Source organism: Eptatretus burgeri, chromosome 2 (genome assembly GCF_056783735.1).
Source record: "Eptatretus burgeri isolate ZD-2024b chromosome 2, Ebu_testis_v1, whole genome shotgun sequence".
In the NCBI taxonomy this organism is placed as follows: domain Eukaryota; kingdom Metazoa; phylum Chordata; class Myxini; order Myxiniformes; family Myxinidae; genus Eptatretus; species Eptatretus burgeri.
In genome coordinates, this window is record NC_140962.1 from 10,827,465 (window position 1) to 10,846,696 (window position 19,232).

Sequence of the window (19,232 nt, forward strand, 5' to 3'; positions counted from 1 at the left end):
CTGCATCAATACAAGTTATACACATCAAAAACAGCAGCTCATGTCAAGATGAGAGGGAAATTATCCTGCGTGTTAAGGTTTGAGCTTCTAATCTTGGAACTATGATCCCCATTTTATTTGTCAGTATTGTGCATGTATTGTATAATCACTTGATATTGCAACATCAGCAAAATACTGCACATTTACATTAAATTTGCGTAAATTTACATGAAAATTACACTTGAAATTCACTAATCTAAAAGCAAAGCTTGCAATTGGAAGGCTCTGAATCGAACAAACATATCCAATCTAGAAAAGAAAAGCTGCCAATTCAATTATTAGAATTACATTGGCTATGCAATTAAATGCATACATTTGCATAAATTATCATAAAACTCACAGAAGGCATTAATCAATTAATAGTTAACATTGCAATATTATTTAGCTGGGCCAAACACGTATACACACGCAAAAAGGAAGCCACCAACGTACTACTTTGTTGTTGAAATGCCAGAGAATACGAGGTCCGTCTAAAAAGTAACGGGACTGACTTCACAGAAATTTTATTCCCAAAAATATAAAGAAATCGCAGCTTGTCCCCTTCAAAATAGTTTCCCTCCAGTCTCACACACTTGTCCATCTTCTTCCACGCTTCAATGCACCCCCGGAAGGCTTCTTCTGGAATCCTCCAGAGCTCCATCGTCACGGCCCTTTTGATGGCCTCCACATCAGGTCCCTTTGATCACCCCCTTGAGCTTGGGGAATAGGAAAAAATCACAAGGGGCCATCTGGCGCATACGGGGGTTGCTCCAGAGTTGGCATGTTCCTCTCCGCCAGAAACTGTCGGATGCTCAGGGCACTGTGAGCAGGGGCGTTGTCATGGTGGAGCACCCAGGCGTTGTTCTCCCACAAATCCCTCCTCTTGTCCCAGACTGATCTCATGAGGCACTGGAGGATCTCCTGTGCACGTATTGGTTCACCGTTTCACCCTGTGGTAGAAACTCGAAGTGACGATGCCCTTGATGTCAAAAAACGTGATGAGCATCACCTTGACCTTCGACTTCGACATCCTTGCTTTCTTTGGTCTTGGTGATGCCGGACTTTTCCATTGACGACTCTGCCGTTTGGTCTCGGGATCATATTCGAATATCCACGATTCATCGCCAGTAATGACTCTCCCGAGCAGGTCTGGATCGTCCTCGAGGCGCTCGATAACGTCTTGACAGACAGTGACTCTTTGCTGTTTCTGGTCCTCGGACAACAGCTTGGGGACCATCTTTGCGCACACCTTGCGCATTTCGAGATTTTCAGTGATGATGCTCCAGACAGTGTCCTTGTTGATGGAAAGTTCCTCAGCAATCATCCGCACCGTGAGTCGACGATCTGCGCGCACCATCTGCTTCACACGCTCGATGTTGTCTGCCATTCTGCTCATTGAAGGTCTCCCAGACCGTGGATAGTCTTCAACCCCCTCCCGTCCCTCATTGAACCTCTTGTGCCATTCAAATGCACGTGTACGTGACATCGATTCTTCCCTGCAGACTTGCTGCAGCATTGTGACGGATTCGGAATGAATTTTGCCAAACTTGGCAAGAAACTTCAGATTGGCTCTCTGCTCACGACTCGTAGCACAACGGCTCAGACTCGACAACATGTAAAGCACGACCTGTAAAAAATCACACAATGAGCGCAGTCAACCATCACCAATCACATATATTGCTGGAATATTGCGAAAGACTGTGCCGCAGCCCGTTCATTCAAGTTGTGTAAGTGGAGCACACAGCAGGCTCAGTCCCGTTACTTTTTCGACGGACCTCGTATGCTTAAAATGCAGATAATTTGCATAAATTATCATTTTAATCATCGAAGCCAATTTCAGATTTTGTGGAACCTGTGGTAAGATTAATAAATGACACCTAGGAAAAAAATTAAATGGCTCTTTTGTCCGGTTTGTCCCCATTATTCAGTTAAGCTTTGCTGCCCATCAGATTAATGTGGCATCATATAAGAAATCGAGAGATTTTTGTAAGTGGTCGTGTCTGTGTGTTATGAGAGCTTGTAAAGTCATTGAGGAGGTGTTGGGTTTTTTAGGATGGTGGGGTCTATGCTGCGCTTGGTCAAGAGCTGATTGCTCCACCTGCATGATGTGCCATCTCGTGTCAGTGCCTTGTCCAGACTAATTGGTTGTGTCTCGTGTCAGCACTGGAAATCGAAGTGTCAACATGACCGTCATACCGAAGAAAAAAAAAAAAAACCAGGGAGTCTGGAACACTGACGCTAACCATTACCTCGACGTGTTTCGACTTATGAGTACCTTACAAGTAACGTGTGTCGACGTGTGTCAACGATCGCGTAACGTGCCTACAACTTATGGCCAGAGTATGCGGAACGTGTGTCATACGCCGAGTACGTCAAGAAATTTTCAACATGCTGAAAATTTCTCGACGTACTTGGCGTATGACGACGTATGCCAGCGTACTACGACGTATGCCAGCGTGCTCTTAACGTATACAAAACTTACCCATAACGTATTCGACGTGTGCCAGCTTCGTTCGGCAAATTTTTCATATGTCGGCATACGCTGGCTAAAACGTCAAGGTGTGACAGCAGCTTCACACTTCGATGTCTAGTGCGGTTATGATTTTAATCGTCGAGCCGCAGCCTATAGTCCAGTAGATATGTAGAATATGAGGCCAAGATGTTCACTTCCGGAAGAAAGCATGAAAATTTGTATACAGGGGTTTTGAGTATGCTGAATCCATTTCTAACCGGATCCGCGCTGGCAAACCAAGGGATCACACTCAAAATCAAGAAATTCAAGATGGTCGCCCTGCGTATTGCCGATTTTGATATTTCGTCAAAACTTTGGTTATATTTGACATAAAAACATGATCTTGGTGCCGATTTATAGGTTTTTAGGGTCAAAGAATTCAATGAGATGCCTTAAAATACCATAAAATGTGATTGGAACAAAATCCAAGATGGCTGTCCTCTGAAGGTAATGCAAATATCAATCTCGTTGTTTTTTTTCTGTTTGGCATAGAACATGATCTTATGGCTAAATATAGGTTTTTAGGGACAAGAAATTCAATTACGTAGCTTAAATTACATTGTATTCAGAACAAGATCCACGAAAGTCATCAAAACACTTAACACATAGGGTGAACAATTCAATGAATTAATGCTTTATTTTTGTTTACTTCTCAGGAAGACCATAAATGTATATCATTTCATTATTCTAATGTTTTATTTTGTTTTCAGAACTTGCCATTAATCTGATGGTTTGTTTTATTTTCAGAATTGGTCATTAATCTGATAATTTGTTTCATTTTCAGAACATTAATCTGATTAGGCTACATATTGTATGACTAAAACTGAAATATTTGATGTAGATATCTCAGTTATATAAATATAACAGATTTCACTTTCTTTTCAGGAAAGATGGTGAACATTCCAAGGTGCATACCTACCTGTAACTAACCTGACGTAGAATAGACTAATATGGCAACCAAGAAAATAAAGCTGGACAGTGCTTCTGATGTGGTTTTGCCCGAAACAGATTGGACACTTTGTGCCTTATGTCAAAAACGTTCATCGGAACCGCTGAGAGACCCATCTCAATCCAAGGATGCCCATCAGTCCTGAGCTTATGATACTATAGCTGAACATATCCAGGAGCTACACTCACTTGGTGCCCTGCCAATGGACATAAATTTGTCACGTTTGGATGACGGCCAAGGTATAGCTGCAACTCTTTCCCAGCACAATGCAAAATGGCACAAAACATGCCACATGAAGTTTAGCAAAGAGAAAGTTGAGCGTGCCCGCAAGAAGATAGCCAAAGTAAGAGAGACTGAGACTTCTCCACTCAAAGGCAGACTATGAAGGGCATTCCCTGGTTCCTCCATTCAAACTGACAAAAGCCTGTCCTGCTTCTTTTGTGACGACAAAGTGGAGGAAGGTTATCATAGAGCTGCTACAGCACAGACAGACGCAAATGTTCGAAAAATGGCAACAGAGCTTCGTGATACCCGACTGCTTGCCAAGCTGTCCTCAGGTGATATGACCGCAATAGATGCTGTATACCACAAACAGTGTTTGACTGCCTTATGCAAAAGACACCGCACACTTGTCAGGAAAGAGGCTCAGAAGGAAGATCCACATCTAACGCCTGGGCCTATAGCCTTTGCCGAATTGGTATCCTATATTGAAGGGTCTCGACAAGAAGAAGAGCATGCTGAACACATTTTTAAGCTGTCAAGCCTTGTACGACTCTACAGGTCACGACTTCAGCAACTTGGTAGTGATATGCCAGAGCGCACAAACTCAACTCGTTTGAAAGAAAAGCTTCTTGCACAAATTCCTGACTTGGAAGCGCATAAAAGCAAGTATGAGGTCGTGCTGACATTCAAGGATGACGTTGGAGAAACATTGTTGGAGGCAAAGAAACGGGACTGTGAGAGTGATGCTGTTCTTATAAGAGCTGCTAATATAATCAGGAATGAGATATTTCAGAAGCACTATACGTTCACAGGATCACTGACAGACGAGCAGTGTGATGACAACACGGCCTCCTTGATGGCGTTAGTTCAGATGGTACTTGGCGGTACAAACATAAAAAATCAGATGGAAAACAACCATGTTGTGAAAACAGCTGCAATATCCATAGTTGAATTGATTACATTCAACACAATCGAAAGTAGTAGAAGAGAAGCCACTGCTCCAACGACTCGGCACAGCCTGGAACGTGAAACTAGACTCCCTCTGTACATTGGGTTGCTGATCCACAATAAGACCCGAAAGCGTGACTTGATCGACAACCTTTTTGAGAAAGGGTTGTCTGTATCTTATGACCGAGTACAACAGATAGCAACTGATGTAGCAAACAGTGCATTGGCTTCTTTTGAAGATGTTGAAGTTGTGTACCCCAGAGTCCTGAGAAAGGATCTTTTCACAACAGTCAATCTGGACAACATCGTCCACAATCCTTCATCCACTTCAGTGCAAACTGCATTCCATGGAACTGCCATCTCTCTCACACAGCATGTTACGAATAAATGTGCAGGCACAGAGCTTCAGAAGACCCCTATCATTGACAAGAACATGCCAAGAACAAGGAAGATGAAGCCAATTATGGAGTCATACATGACTGTCCCACCAGCTGCTTTCCCAGATGATAGCCCTACTCCACACAAGACAGAGGGACAAGCTGTTCCAGAAAAGTCTCCAGTTGATTCAGACGACATGCAGTTAGCTTGGGCAAGCTCAGTTGAAAATCTTTTGAAGAAACCTGAACTGAATGCAGATGATGATATTTCTTGGTTGGCACATTTCGCAGCATCACAAGATTCCTGCCCCAGACCACCAGCAATATCTGGACTCATGCCATTATTTCGAGAAAATGCTCATTCTCTGGCGATGGTAAAGCATGGTATGGATGTAATCGCTCAAGCTACAGAACTTGTACATCCTGGACAAGTCACAATATTGACCGTTGATCAACCACTGTTTGTAATTGCCAAGAAGATACAGTGGACCTGGCCAGAAACCTACGGGGAAGACAAGTTCGTGGTGATGATGGGCGGTTTGCATATCGAGATAGCCTTGCTCAAAGTTCTAGGAGACTGGCTAGATGGCAGTGGATGGGTGAGTGTGATGACGACTGCAAACGTTACAACTGATGGTTGAGGTGATGCTCTCAAGAATGGATCGTTCACAGCCCGTTCTCAGTGGGCTCATCAAGTAACAGCTGCTGCACCTTTTAGCTTGCGTAACCAAGCATACAATTCCTACAAAATGGAAGTTGAGGCAGAAGCAAATCCAGCGATGTCATTCAATGACTGGTGCCCACTCATGGAGACTCAGCATCCCCAGTTTCGATACTGGAGCAAAACCTTCAACCTTGAAGTTCTCTTCCTTCAGTTCATGCAATCACAGCGCGAAGGAAACTTTGAGCTATACATTAGCACCCTGGGGAGAATAGTGCCTTGGATGTTTGCCATGGATTACTTCCACTATGTCAAGTGGTTATCAGTTCATGTGTGAGATTTAATGCAGCTACAACATGAATGCCCAGGTGTTTACAAAGAATTCAGAGAAGGTCATTTTGTAACCCAAAAGACCACCCATTGCTTCTCCATGATGGCACATGACCATGTGCATGAGCAGCTTAATGCTGTGCTGAAAGGAGATGGTGGGATAATTGGCATCACTGAAAATGAATCAGCCCTCAAGCGATGGTTGATTGCTGGTCCTGAGATGGCCAGGATTATACATGATGTTGAAGTGAGCCTATCTCATAAGGAAACCCATGACAACCGACATCATGAACAAACATTGACCACACAAAAGAGACTTGCCTCAAATGTACAAAGCGTGATAGATGTTATGAATGAGCTTGGTAATCCCATCACAGAAACGAGCACTGATCTCCTCACACTGGACACAAAGGTCATCATGGCTGATGAAGTCATCAAAAACATCTCGGAAGCAGAGGAAATAGGAAAGAATCAATACAAAACATTCGTTGATTCACGGCTTGTGAAGATGGAGAAGCCACTCTATGAAACTGTTCCAAAGAACAATCTTCAATTGTTCAAGTCTGGAGAGCGGAAAGTGCCCTCAATGAAGAAGTCCAAATTGTCAAACATGAAGAGTGACCTGCAACTATTTTCTAGAATGTACATCTCTTGCCAAGCACGAAATGGTGATATGGACATCTTCTTCCAGCATGAGAATCACTCTTGGCCACCGTCTCTGGCTGAAAATAACATGATGCGACTCGGAGAAAAGGCTGAATTGCTGAAGTGTTTGGAACCACTAGCCCAACGTCCACAGAACACACCTGATGTGGATGTGAAGATCTTTGACGGGGCTGCTCTCGTCCACACATTGGATTCGAAGACTGCCACAACAAACGTGAAAACATTCAAAGACTATGCAGAGTGTGTCTTTGTTCCATATCTCAAGAGGCAACTTGTACATGTAGCACGAGTAGATGTTGTGTGGGATGCCTATAAGGCCGACAGTCTCAAAGCACACACCAAAGAGGGCCGAGGTACTGGAGAAGCTCTTCGAGTTTCCGAGAAAACACGACTTCCACACAACTGGAAAAGCTTCTTGCGTGTTGACAGCAACAAGACTGAGCTCTTCAGATTTCTAGCCACTGTTATCGAATCTGAATCAACAGTGCCAGGGAAGATGCTGGTCACAACGAAAGGTCAGAATGTTGCCTCCTCTGCAACACTTGATGTTTCTGGGCTTCAACCATGTTCACACGAAGAAGCAGACTACCGAATGATGCTTCACTGCTTCCATGCCTACACCAATGGCATGAAGAGGATCATGGTGCACGCTACTGACACGGACATCTTAGTTCTGGCCATTGTGACTGCAATCAGCATGGAAGATTGTGAACTTTGGTTAGCTTTTGGCCATGGTGCACACTTTCGGTATATTGGAGCACATGTCATTGCCAGTGAGCTTGGCAATGATTACTGCAGAGGCCTCCCATTTATGCACGCCATATCAGGATGTGACACGGTGTCTTCATTAAGCTCCGTCGGTAAGAAGACCGCTTAGGAAGTATGGAAATCACTTCCAGACATCACTGAAGTATTTCTACGGCTGTCTGCTACTCCCGATGAAGTTACAGAAGCTGACCTGAAGGAACTCGAAAGATATGTGGTTCTGCTGTACTCTCACACGTCACAACTCACTGATGTGAATGAAGCCAGGAAGCATCTCTTCTCCTACTGTAATCGGAAGCTGGAGAACATCCCACCGTCACGTGCAGCACTTCTACAACATGTAAAGCGTGCTGCTTACCAAGCAGGATACGTCTGGGGTCAGGCATTGGAGGCCAATCCAACACTTCCAAGTCCTTCCGAGTGGGGGTGGCAACTCGACAGTGAGCGAATCTGGGTGCCCATATGGAGTACCCTGGCAGAAGCATCAAAGGGCTGCAGAGAACTTATTAAGTGTGCATGTAAAAAACGGTGCACAGGAAGATGCGAGTGTGCTAAAGCAAGCCTCCCGTGCACACAGCTGTGTTTTGTGGTGGACAATGTGTAGACGTGGACAGTGTCCTAGATTAAGTTCCTTTTTGACATTTGTAATACAATTCAAACTCATTTCATCTAGTTTGGTATTATATCAGTAAAACCGTTTATTCCCTGCACATTCCCAATAATGGAAAAAAAAATGACAAGTGTACATCTCTATTCTTTGTGAATTATGAGTGTGAACAATATTGCTCTCAATGGTTCATCGAAATTTGTTAAAAGTGAAACTGGATCTTCCTACTGATACATTATACTAATAAAAAATACTTTATTGAATTTCTTGTCCCTAAAAACCAATATTTAGCCATAAGATCATGTTCTATGCCAAACAGAAAAAAAAACGAGATTGATATTTGCATTACCTACAGAGGACAGCCATCTTGGATTTTGTTCCAATCACATTTTATGGTATTTTAAGGCATCTCATTGAATTATTTGACCCTAAAAACCTATAAATCAGCACCAAAATCATGTTTTTATGTCAAATAGAACCAAAGTTTTGACGAAATATCAAAATCGGCAATACGCGGGGCGGCCATCTTGGATTTCTTGATTTTGAGTGTGATCCCTTGGTTTGCCAGCGTGGATCCGGTTAGAAATGGATTCAGCATACTCAAAAACCCCTGTATACAAATTTTCATGCTTTCTTCCGGAAGTGAACATCTTTTTGACATATCTACTGGACTACTATGAATAGCCTACGCCACGTGATCGTCGGTGATACGCTGCCGCGCACTATGCATAAGTTACGTTATCTTTGGGCATAGGTTGTGAACGCCGACAACATGCTCAGCATTCGTTGGTATAAGTTATCTATATGTGATTGAAACGGTCTGTGTTCGTTACTAATACGTTTTGCATACGTCCAACACGTTATTATACGCCCCAAACTTAAAAAAAAACATCAATAGTTCAGCATACGCCAGCGTTTTACATACATTTTGATATCTTGCCATACACTGGCTAAAACGTCAAGGTGTGACAGCCCCTTTAGGAAGGGTTGACTACGTCTGTCGATACCTAAAGCGACGCATGTCTGATATCACGATGACATCACCTCACTTTTAATCAAATGCATTCACTATGGGAGATAACTAAACTAGTTATCAAATCCTATCCAGGCTCCTCCTCCATCTTTGTTCTTTACTTCTTTGAGTTCCTTCTTGGCCTTCCATTTGACTATGCTAAGCAATGTTCACCCCTCGAAGTCATTTCCACAACAATATATCTATAATGTATGCACTTTGTACAGTATATAAAATATCAGTTCTGTGAGAACCTATTCCTATGCATTTTCTTCTTCACAAACCCCTCTTCATCCTGATAACTTCCCCAATGTTCTTTCTTATTAGGATTTGCGTCCATGATCGGTAATCGGTCAAAGCCAGTCTGCAATGCCCCGAAGGATGGCAACACTTTGAACTTCACTTCGCTGAACTTCCAAGCTCAAGGTGCACCGCATGTCACTCAGTCCAACCAATGTCCAACTGTTTTTGGAAATTCAGTGTATGGCCGTACCAGCAATCATGATGTCCTGAGACCAAGCTGTGGCAATGAAAATGACAATAGCGCCCAGAAATCGCGTTTGCAGCGCCGTAAGAAGAAACCCAAACAGCCTGCACCAGAAACGAGTGACACTGATCAAGAGGTGCAGACACGGCGGCCACAAAAGGGCAAACAGAGACACCGCCAACACGACAGGTCAGGTTCTGTCGATACGGAAGCTTTGGGCACAGGATCACAAACTGGCAGTGGAAAGCCTTTGCTTTCTGGTGATGCGACGTGCTCCGACAAGACCACGTTGAACGGTCGACCGAGGAAATCCGGCTTTCGCGCCGAAGAACGAAGCGTGTCAGCGGAGGAGTATCGGTTGAGCATTGCTGAGGTGTCGTCAACCAGCGACATCGGACAACCTGTGATTGAAGGGTAGGTTTGTGTGGCACTTATTGATCAACAAACTGATGGCTATGTAATTTAAATACCTGCCATTTGTATTCCAACAATCCTTTGGTGCTGCATTGATAGTTATGCTGTTTCACAACACAATCACATCCAAGTCTTTTGATAAGCACACAAGACTCGTTTGGTGAATTATTTTGCTTCAGGGCAAGTTCTCCATGGAAACTAGCATCGTTTCTTTGAGCTTAGTATTGTGCGAAGATGACAGAGATGCAAACAAAATTGACCACTTTGAGCTGAAAATGAGATCTATTTACCCGCCAAAATTTTTTCATTGTGTTCGAGTTGTTGCGGTGGATGGCAATTATATGGACGTCGTGACACGCCTTGCCATGATGGACGCGTGTACCAACCTTATTTCCTATCCGTTAATGCCGACTTGCCTTTTAGCTTTCTGCATTTTCCCTTTTCTCCGCAACCGCTTGTCTGGTTGCCACGAAATTTTCACCATCGGCGCGACTACTCGTGGAGAATGTTTTAATGATAATTATGACATCGTAGGTCATGTGGTATGGCAACAATGTTGGAAAGAAGAAGAAACGTTGGACCTCTGTATCTGCGAAACCGCTCCGTGGACACTTCTTTGAAACTTGGCACCCGTCAAGTACTCCACATAGGGAATGTGTGATTTTTATGCCACCGGTGGCATTATGTTTTCGGGTTGTCCGTACACACGTACGTCCGCCAATGCCAATTTTCTCTTGTTTTCTCTACAACCGCTTACGTGGGTGAAACTCCATCCGTATTTTTGTAACGACCCATATGGAGGCTTCCGTATGTTTGTCCTCAGATAAACATGGTGCGATTATAGGGAATTGAAGTTTTATTCCGATATGCTGATTCGTTTCTAAAACCGTTTCATTCAGATGGGGTGAAATGCTCACGCAACAACGCATCATGACCACGATTTTGTGAATTACTCCCATGGTAGTTTTTATTATGAGCTGTTTTTGTCGAAGTTAACCAGATACAAAAGCTTGCAAGCGCGTTACCATGAGCAGATGTCCGCCAGGCAGGAGACCATGTGTCCCGTCGGTGTTGCGTATCCGCCTTTCCTCGCTGGCAGATTCGTCTGTACTGGTTATCAGGTTGGAATGGCGTTAATATTGGTTTACCTCACGAGTGTTTGTTAACATTATATTTTGTTATATATATATATATATATATATATATATATATATATATATATATATATATATATATATATATATATATATGTATATATGGTGTAGTATTAATTTTTGATTGGAATAATGCTCTTTGGAATGAAAATATTCAGGTTTAGTTGACAAGAAGACGGACGGAATTGTAAAAGGTTGGCGGGGAAAAGGAAATGGCGGGATTTCCCACTCGGAATGGAAGGTTGTGACGTTCATTCATCCCTCGTGGGCGATTTATAATCGCTGGAGAAGACCGCTCGAGTTATCACCGAGACGGGACTTACGTTTTATCCTCTGGGAGAATTATTCTTCAATCGTCTCACAAAAGGTCGAGGAGAACTTGCACGCCATTGTGATCTGTGGCGGTATCGTTTTGCCTTTCATGTTACAATATGTAAATATTCTCGAGCTCGGGTTGGTCGCGGGTTTAACGGAACCGGGATCAACCGGAGGAGAGACGAGCGGCTTGTTCGGTCGCGGCTGGAATAAAGGATTGACTCGGATTCCGAACGCCTCGGACGTCTTTTCCTTTCACGCGAAAGATCCTCCTGCTTGGCGTTTTTGGCGCGAACGTCCGCCATTGTTGGTGTCTGTCAGACGCACTCCACTCCACAGATATCTTCTGTGCCTGGTGTTCTGTTGAAAAGGACATCCCTTATCGTGTGGAGTTTTGCTGGTAACGATTCTTCCCTTGATATTGGAACCTTCTTGGTGGCTCGTGTGTAAAGATCTCTTCTTTGACTTTGTGGTAACCTTGCACGTCTCACGTTGCCTCCCCGGTTTGGTGAAGCTCGTCTGAAGAGTCCGGAGTCCATTTTTCCTTGATTCCTTCATCAACATTCCTGCCTTCGGCTCTGCCGGGTTCCAGAGGGCTGTTCAGCTAAGTACCTCGGTAACTTACCATTCCCTTGTGTCATTTTTACCCCTATTAGACGTATTCCCGTCACTTATACGTTCACGACTCCGACCGCTGGCCAACGCTGATGCAGTGCCCCCTTTTACTCATTTTGCTAACCTGACAGGCTGAGTCAACCCGCCTATTGTTAATTCAACTGCAGGAGACCCTAATATCTTCAGCCAGCCACTCTCATCATTAAGCCAGCACTGAGCTCCAGCAATGAATGTTCAGGTGAAATAAAAAAAAATTATTATTCCCCAAATATCACTTATTTGCATCGTTTTTCTGTGGCAATATGGACACGATCACCCACACAATGCATGTTTTGACATCAATTTTTCAATATTTACTGGGGGAGCATACCCCCCGAACCCCCTTCGGAAAAACTCGTTTTTCCTTTTTCTCAATAATTCTGCAGTTTCACCCACGCGCCTATCACAAAATTTTCACCAAAAGTGCAACTATTCGTGTGGAATGGTTAAAACTTGAAACCGACTGCACCTACTTCCCGGTACGTCTTGACGTCATACATTCCACTGTTCCAGGTGTAGCAGAGTGCATCCAAGCTTTTAAAATCATGTACGATGTTTAAAGATTGAAAACGCCTTTCTTCGATTTGTTGGTGATGTTCCGATGTTTTTTTATTATTATTATTGTTGTTTTTTTGGTCTTTTTTTTTTCTTCGGTATCCAGGGGGATTTTAGAAAGTCAGCAAGATGTATCGACAAGTGGGGGACAATATTCAAAATTCCATTTCTGGTATATCAATATGAAGAATTATTCGGATATAAGCGGTATATCGATACATCACCTGACCCTAGAATTTGCAGATTTCCTTAATGCCATTTTTTTTTTGCAATTTCTGTTACTCTTAGCTGTCTCTGGTACTTTATCTCGTGTTCTTTATTTATTGTTTTCCTATTCCCAATTCAATGTAGGACGTTGCTGCATTTCCCAGTTGGCAAGGGGGATGCATGTAAGCATTGTCACATTCCCAAGTTGCTCATATCCCGGTTGTATTGTGTTGTTTTTTTTTTTTTGTCACCTACTTTCAGACTACCTGGAAATGTTAATTCTGCCAGAGATGCCACTTCAAGTGTTGCTGTTGCTCTCCACGGTAAGTACAGTGCAGTTTTTAAAAGTTTTGTCACAAGCTTTCTTTGTGCAACAATGTTGCTTTCCTCAGGCTGACCTTTAATCCTGGCTGCGAGGTTTTCAACTGGTTGTGCATTTACTTTATGTACATGCAGTGTTTCTTTTAAAAGTGCTTTTGTTTGAGAAAGGCATATTAAGCTGAAGTTGGTGGGTGCAGGAGGTGGATAATAAAACGGCCTCTGTTTTGAAAGTCAGTTTTTGGAGTTGTTTAGTTTGTTAATTCTCATCCAACCTTGCTGTCATGCTTCTTGTGTTTTGATGGAGGTAATCAATGACTCGTTCCTCGTTTTTATTAGGGCTTCAAGCATGGCTGAAGCTCTATTGAAATCGTTCGTATTATTATTATTAAAGGCGTTTTTATGTTCTACTGACCGATTTTGTGGCAGATCTGGAGGGAAAACTGTTGGATGAAATTGAACGAAACTTTACAGGATAATTACTCACCACCTGAAGTTTATACTATGAAACATTTGATGACGTAGGTCACGTGGTATGGCGGCCATATTGGATTTTATCCAAAACCTAAAAACATCTTCTTCTCCAGAACGGATAACACGACAGCCTCAATCTTTTGCACACATTTGCATTGATCCATGCTAATGTTAATTTGTTAATTTGGTCGAAATCGTTACATAATTAATATGATTTAAAATGATGCCGATTCGCCTGATTAAATATGCAAAATATGCAAATGAGAGTTCAAAAAATTTAATGACAAATTTAGATAGCACATAAACAGGGGACTCCCAATATAGTTATACTATGTCTGTATTTGACCCCAGTGAGCCCCCAGAGCCCCCCAAAGTTGAAAATGACCCATTTTTGAAATGTCATAAAATGAAAACAACGCTTGGATGAAATTCAATGAAACTTATCCATTTAATAACTCTCCACCTGAAGATTATACTTTGAAAATTTTGATGACGTAGGTCACGTGGTATGGCGGCCATATTGGATTTTATCCAAAACCTAAAAACATCTTCTTCTCCAGAACGGATAACACGACAGCCTCAATCTTTTGCACACATTTGCATTGATCCATGCTAATGTTAATTTGTTAATTTGGTCGAAATTGTTACATAATTAATATGATTTAAAATGATGCCGATTCGCCTGATTAAATATGCAAAATATGCAAATGAGAGTTCAAAAAATTTAATGACAAATTTAGATAGCACATAAACAGGGGACTCCCAATATAGTTATACTATGTCTGTATTTGACCCCAGTGAGCCCCCAGAGCCCCCTAAAGTTGAAAATGACCCATTTTTGAAATGTCATAAAATGAAAACAATGCTTGGATGAAATTCAATGAAACTTATCCATTTAATAACTCTCCACCTGAAGATTATACTTTGAAAATTTTGATGACGTAGGTCACGTGGTATGGCGGCCATATTGGATTTTCTCCAAAACCTAAAAACATCTTTTTCTCCAGAAGGGATAATCCGACAGCCTCAAGCTTTTGCACACATATCCGATATTCCATGGGAATGTTAAGTTGTTAATTTGGTCAAAATTGGTATTTAATTTATCTGATTTTAAATGATGCCGATTCGCCTCATTAAATATGCAAAATATGCAAATGAGAGTTGAAAAAATATAATGACAGATTTAGATAGGACATAAACAGGGGACTCCAAATATGTTTATGCCATGTCTGGACTTGACCCCAGTAAGGCCCCAGAGCCCCCCAAAGTTTAGAATCACCCATTTTTGAAATGTCGTTAAATGAAAACAATGCTTTGATGAAATTCAATGAAACTTATCCATTTAATAACTCTCCACCTGAAGTTTATACTTTGAAAATTTTGATGACGTAGGTCACGTGGTATGGCGGCCATATTGGATTTTCTCCAAAACCTAAAAACATCTTCTTCTCCAGAAGGGATAACCCAACAGCCTCAAGCTTTTGCACACATATCCGATATTCCATGGGAATGTTAAGTTGTTAATTTCGTCAAAATCGTTATTTAATTTATATGATTTTAAATGATGCCGATTCGCCTCATTAAATATGCCAAATATGCAAATGAGAGTTGAAAAAAATTTAATGACAGATTCTGATAGGCCTTGAAGAGGGGACTCCAAATATGTTTACACTATGTCTGTATTTTACCCCAGTGAGGCCCCAGAGCCCCCCAAAGTTGAAAATCACCCATTTTTGACATGTCGTAAAATGAAAACCAAAAAAGATAGACAAAAAGTGACCACAAATTCTGGAAGATATTTTAACGTTCTACAAGTTCGCCATTTACATTAATATGCAAATATGGAGTTATTGGACTTTTTTGGGGACTTGAAAATTTGTCCAGCCTCGATTTGTCCAATGTGAAGTTTCTTTCTCTATCATGTATTGCTATGGGCTTTTCAATCCTTCATTGAGATAACATGAGGGACCCCGTAGCTGGGCCCCATTGCAGACTTGAACTAACTTTCTAACTCGGAAAACCCATATCATGTGACAGGGTGATAGTATTGAAATTTGTTAAAATGGAGGCACGCCTTGAAGCCTGGGATTACTGGTTTACCAGTTTTAATTTATTTTATTTTTGTACCAGCTACTTACTCCTGTGCAACATGCACCTGCAGCTAGACTACACTTGTACTTTTTACTGGTTTAAACCCAGTTTCACCTTGGTTTTTGCATCAGCACAAGTGAAAATGGTTTTAAGATTTGTGCCGTTATAAATCTGAAATTTTGCCATTATCGATGGATAGTATTCAGTGATTGCAACTGGCTAAGGTGGCAGATTTATTTTATATACAAGATCAAGGATCGAAGAAGAGCGAGGTGACACAAGGGAAAAGGCAATGAACTGACACTGGGACAACAATATTGGAACCATGCAAAAGAATGAACAACCAGGAAAGAAGAGAAAGAGGAAACTAACCTGAAAGTATGAGTATGGTTAATGGGGGTAGAAAGTATCGTGGTTTTGTGGTGAGAGTGGTGACACGAAATGGTTGTGCATCACCTGCTTTTGAAACTCTGGAGGGGAGAGTGGATCGAATAGCCTCAGGAAGGTGCTTCCGCAAATGGGAGAAAAGAGGAACAATAGAGTTGAGGTGCGCAGTAATCCTGGATTTTGGGAGAATAAACCAGAAGGGGGTTGCTGGAAAAACTCGTGCATCCTGGAGTTGTTTAGGAGGGTCATGGGGCTGAGAAGGCAGAGGGAGAGAGACCACTGACCTCTTTGTGATGAGAGCAACAGACCTTGTGCCTTTGCCTCATTGTGGAAGATGCCAATCATGTGAAAACTTTTGATTCTACAATCCAGGGGAGACATATGATGTGGGGGTGCCAGACCATAGCGGAGAGCAGTACTCCGTTGACCTACAGTCAAAGGCCTTTGAGACTGTATTTCTGCTTTTTCAGTGAATGACTTGGAAAGACTGAAGATGCCGAGTCTGCGGCTGGCTTTGGAAGCGCGAGCATTACGATATGATCAGCTCAGGAGAGGTCATGGCTGAGGGCGAAAGTTTAGATGTTCAACAGACTAATATAGTGGCTGACCATAGAAACAGATAGGTGAGTTGTTGTCACAGTCTCAACCTTCTGAAGCACCAGGGTTAGACTGCGAGATTTGTCAGGCCGAGTAAATACCTGCATGGTTTCCCACCCTCTGGCATGGTTTCCCACCCACATTACCCCCATCCCTCCAGCAGGAGTCAGTGTTTCAACCACTTGCATGATTCAAAATGTATAGGTGAAAATTGCAAATCATCTCCCCACACTTGTGTGGCAGGGGCTAGGAATGTTAATTAATGCCCGGGTAATTCCACCGTAACGGACGTAACATTCAGACAGAACTTATTGGCAGTTCTCAAAAATATTTCATGAAGAACAAGGTTATCGTTCCAAATGTATGAGTTTACTTTGTGCAGTGAACACAAAGGTGCCAGGAAATGGTAATTATATGAGATTAAGAATTTTTGCCTGAGTGCTACGATATGATGAATCTTCGTAAAGGCCCTGTCACACCTTGACGACTTAACCAGCGTATGCCTGACATATGAAAAATTTCGCTAAAACGCTGGCACACGTCGAATACGTTATGGGTAAGTTTGTATACGTTAAGAGCATGCTGGCATACGTCGTAGTATGCTGGCATACGTCGTAGTGCGCCGAGCTGTTAGACAAATTTTCCATGCTTGAAATTTTTCGACGTATGCCAGCGTATGACTCAAACGTTCTGCATAACGCTGGCCATAAGTTATAGGCACGTTACGTGATCGTTGACACATGTCGACACACGTTACTTGTAAGTTACTCAAAAGTCGAAACATGTCAAGGTAATGTTTAGCGTACCCGAAACTTATTTCTAACCTATGAGTAACGTGTTGTAGGCACGTTACGCGATCGTTGACACACGTCGACACACGTTACTTGTACGTTACTCATAAGTCGAAACACGTCAAGGTAATGGTTCGCGTCATTGTTCCAGACTCCCTGGTTTTTTATTTTTATTTTTTATTTTTCTTCGGTATGACGGTGATGTTGACACTTCGATTTCTAGTGCGGTTATAATATAATATAATTAATAGGATGCCGCTCAACGATTTAAATCATAACCGCACTAGAAATCGAAGTGTCAACATCACTGTCATACCGAAGAAAAAAAAAAACGGAGTCTGGAACACTGACGCTAACCATTACCTCGACGTGTTTCGACTTATGAGTAACGTACAAGTAACGTGTGTCAATGATCGCGTAACGTGCCTACAACTTATGGCCAGCGTATGCGGAACGTGTCATACGCCGAGTACGTCGAGAAATTTTCAACATGCTGAAAATTTCTCGACGTACTCGGCGTATGACGACGTATGCCAGCGTACTACAACGTATGCCAGCGTACTACAACGTATGCCAGCGTGCTCTTAACGTATACAAAACTTACCCATAACGTATTTGACGTGTGCCAGCTTGGTTCGGCAAATTTTTCTTACGTCAGCATACGCTGGCTAAAACGTCAAGGTGTGACAGCGGCTTCACACTTCGATGTCTGGTGCGGTTATGATTTGAATCGTCGAGCCGGAGCCTATTAATAGTCGACGCCACGTGATTGTCGGCGATACGCTGCCGCGCTATGCATAAGTTAGACTATCGTTGGGCATAGGTTGTGAACGCCGACAACACGCTCGGCATTCGTTGGTATAAGTTATCTATACGTGATTGAAACGTTCTGTGTACGTTACTAATACGTTATGCATACGTCCAACACGTTATTATATGCCCAAAACTTAAAAAAAACATCAATAGTTCAGCGTACGCCAGCGTTTTACATACATTTTGATACCTTGCCATACGCTGGCTAAAACGTCAAGGTGTGACAGCCCCTTAACAGACGTAACCGTCAAAATACCCGCTTTAGCATGATGATCGTTTTGCTCACAAATTTCTGTGAAATGTTCTACAACAGAAAACTAAATCTGGTCTAACAGCTTGGTATTGGTACGTCATTGTATTCCCAGTATTTATTTGAGGAATTAATGATACCGAGTAGGCAGTACCATGGCAAATGTAATGTAACGGACGTAACAACTGAGCATAACGGACGAAACATCTCTGGACGTTTATTAATATCCGGACGTCCGGAGATGCCACCACAATATACAGACACTGCTTGATGAAGCGAATATTGCAAAAATTCAATCATTTCAATTCGTGATCTGTCATATGGTATATAAGGTTTAATGAAAAATGTACTTTAAAAAAATAGCCACCAGGTAACTTTTCCCATGGAATTACCCACCATTGATCTGACCCTGAGTACCTTGGGCATGTGTTGAGGATTTTTTTCACCCAAACCTCGTAGTGATCGTTGTAGAATTCTTGCGTTGTTGTGGAATCTTATTTTCCTTGCAGGGTTTAACGTCTCGCCAACTCGGTTTTAAATGTATCGTGTTCCTGTTCCCTCGTACACTTCACACAATTAACTTGAGAACCCCCATTTGTTGCAATATTATTTGGTTCTATTTTATTTATTCTTACTTAAACATTAACCGTTAAACCAA

At 42.3% G+C, this 19,232-nt stretch overlaps 2 protein-coding genes across 2 annotated transcripts in view; both read left to right on the forward strand.

Moving 5' to 3' along the window:
• ZNF106 (zinc finger protein 106) overlaps positions 1–19,232 on the forward strand; it is a 102,433-nt gene that overhangs the window by 57,024 nt on the left and 26,177 nt on the right. The window contains exons 12-13 of the mRNA XM_085862712.1: positions 9,395–9,968; positions 13,115–13,176. Coding sequence (XP_085718838.1) covers positions 9,395–9,968; positions 13,115–13,176 — 636 coding nt within the window. The remainder of the gene's footprint in view (positions 1–9,394; positions 9,969–13,114; positions 13,177–19,232) is intronic.
• On the forward strand, positions 2,893–9,387 carry LOC147031415 (uncharacterized). The gene is given in 1 exon segment (XM_085862726.1): positions 2,893–9,387. A coding segment is annotated over 1 exon segment (3,573 nt). The 5' UTR covers positions 2,893–3,987; the 3' UTR covers positions 7,561–9,387.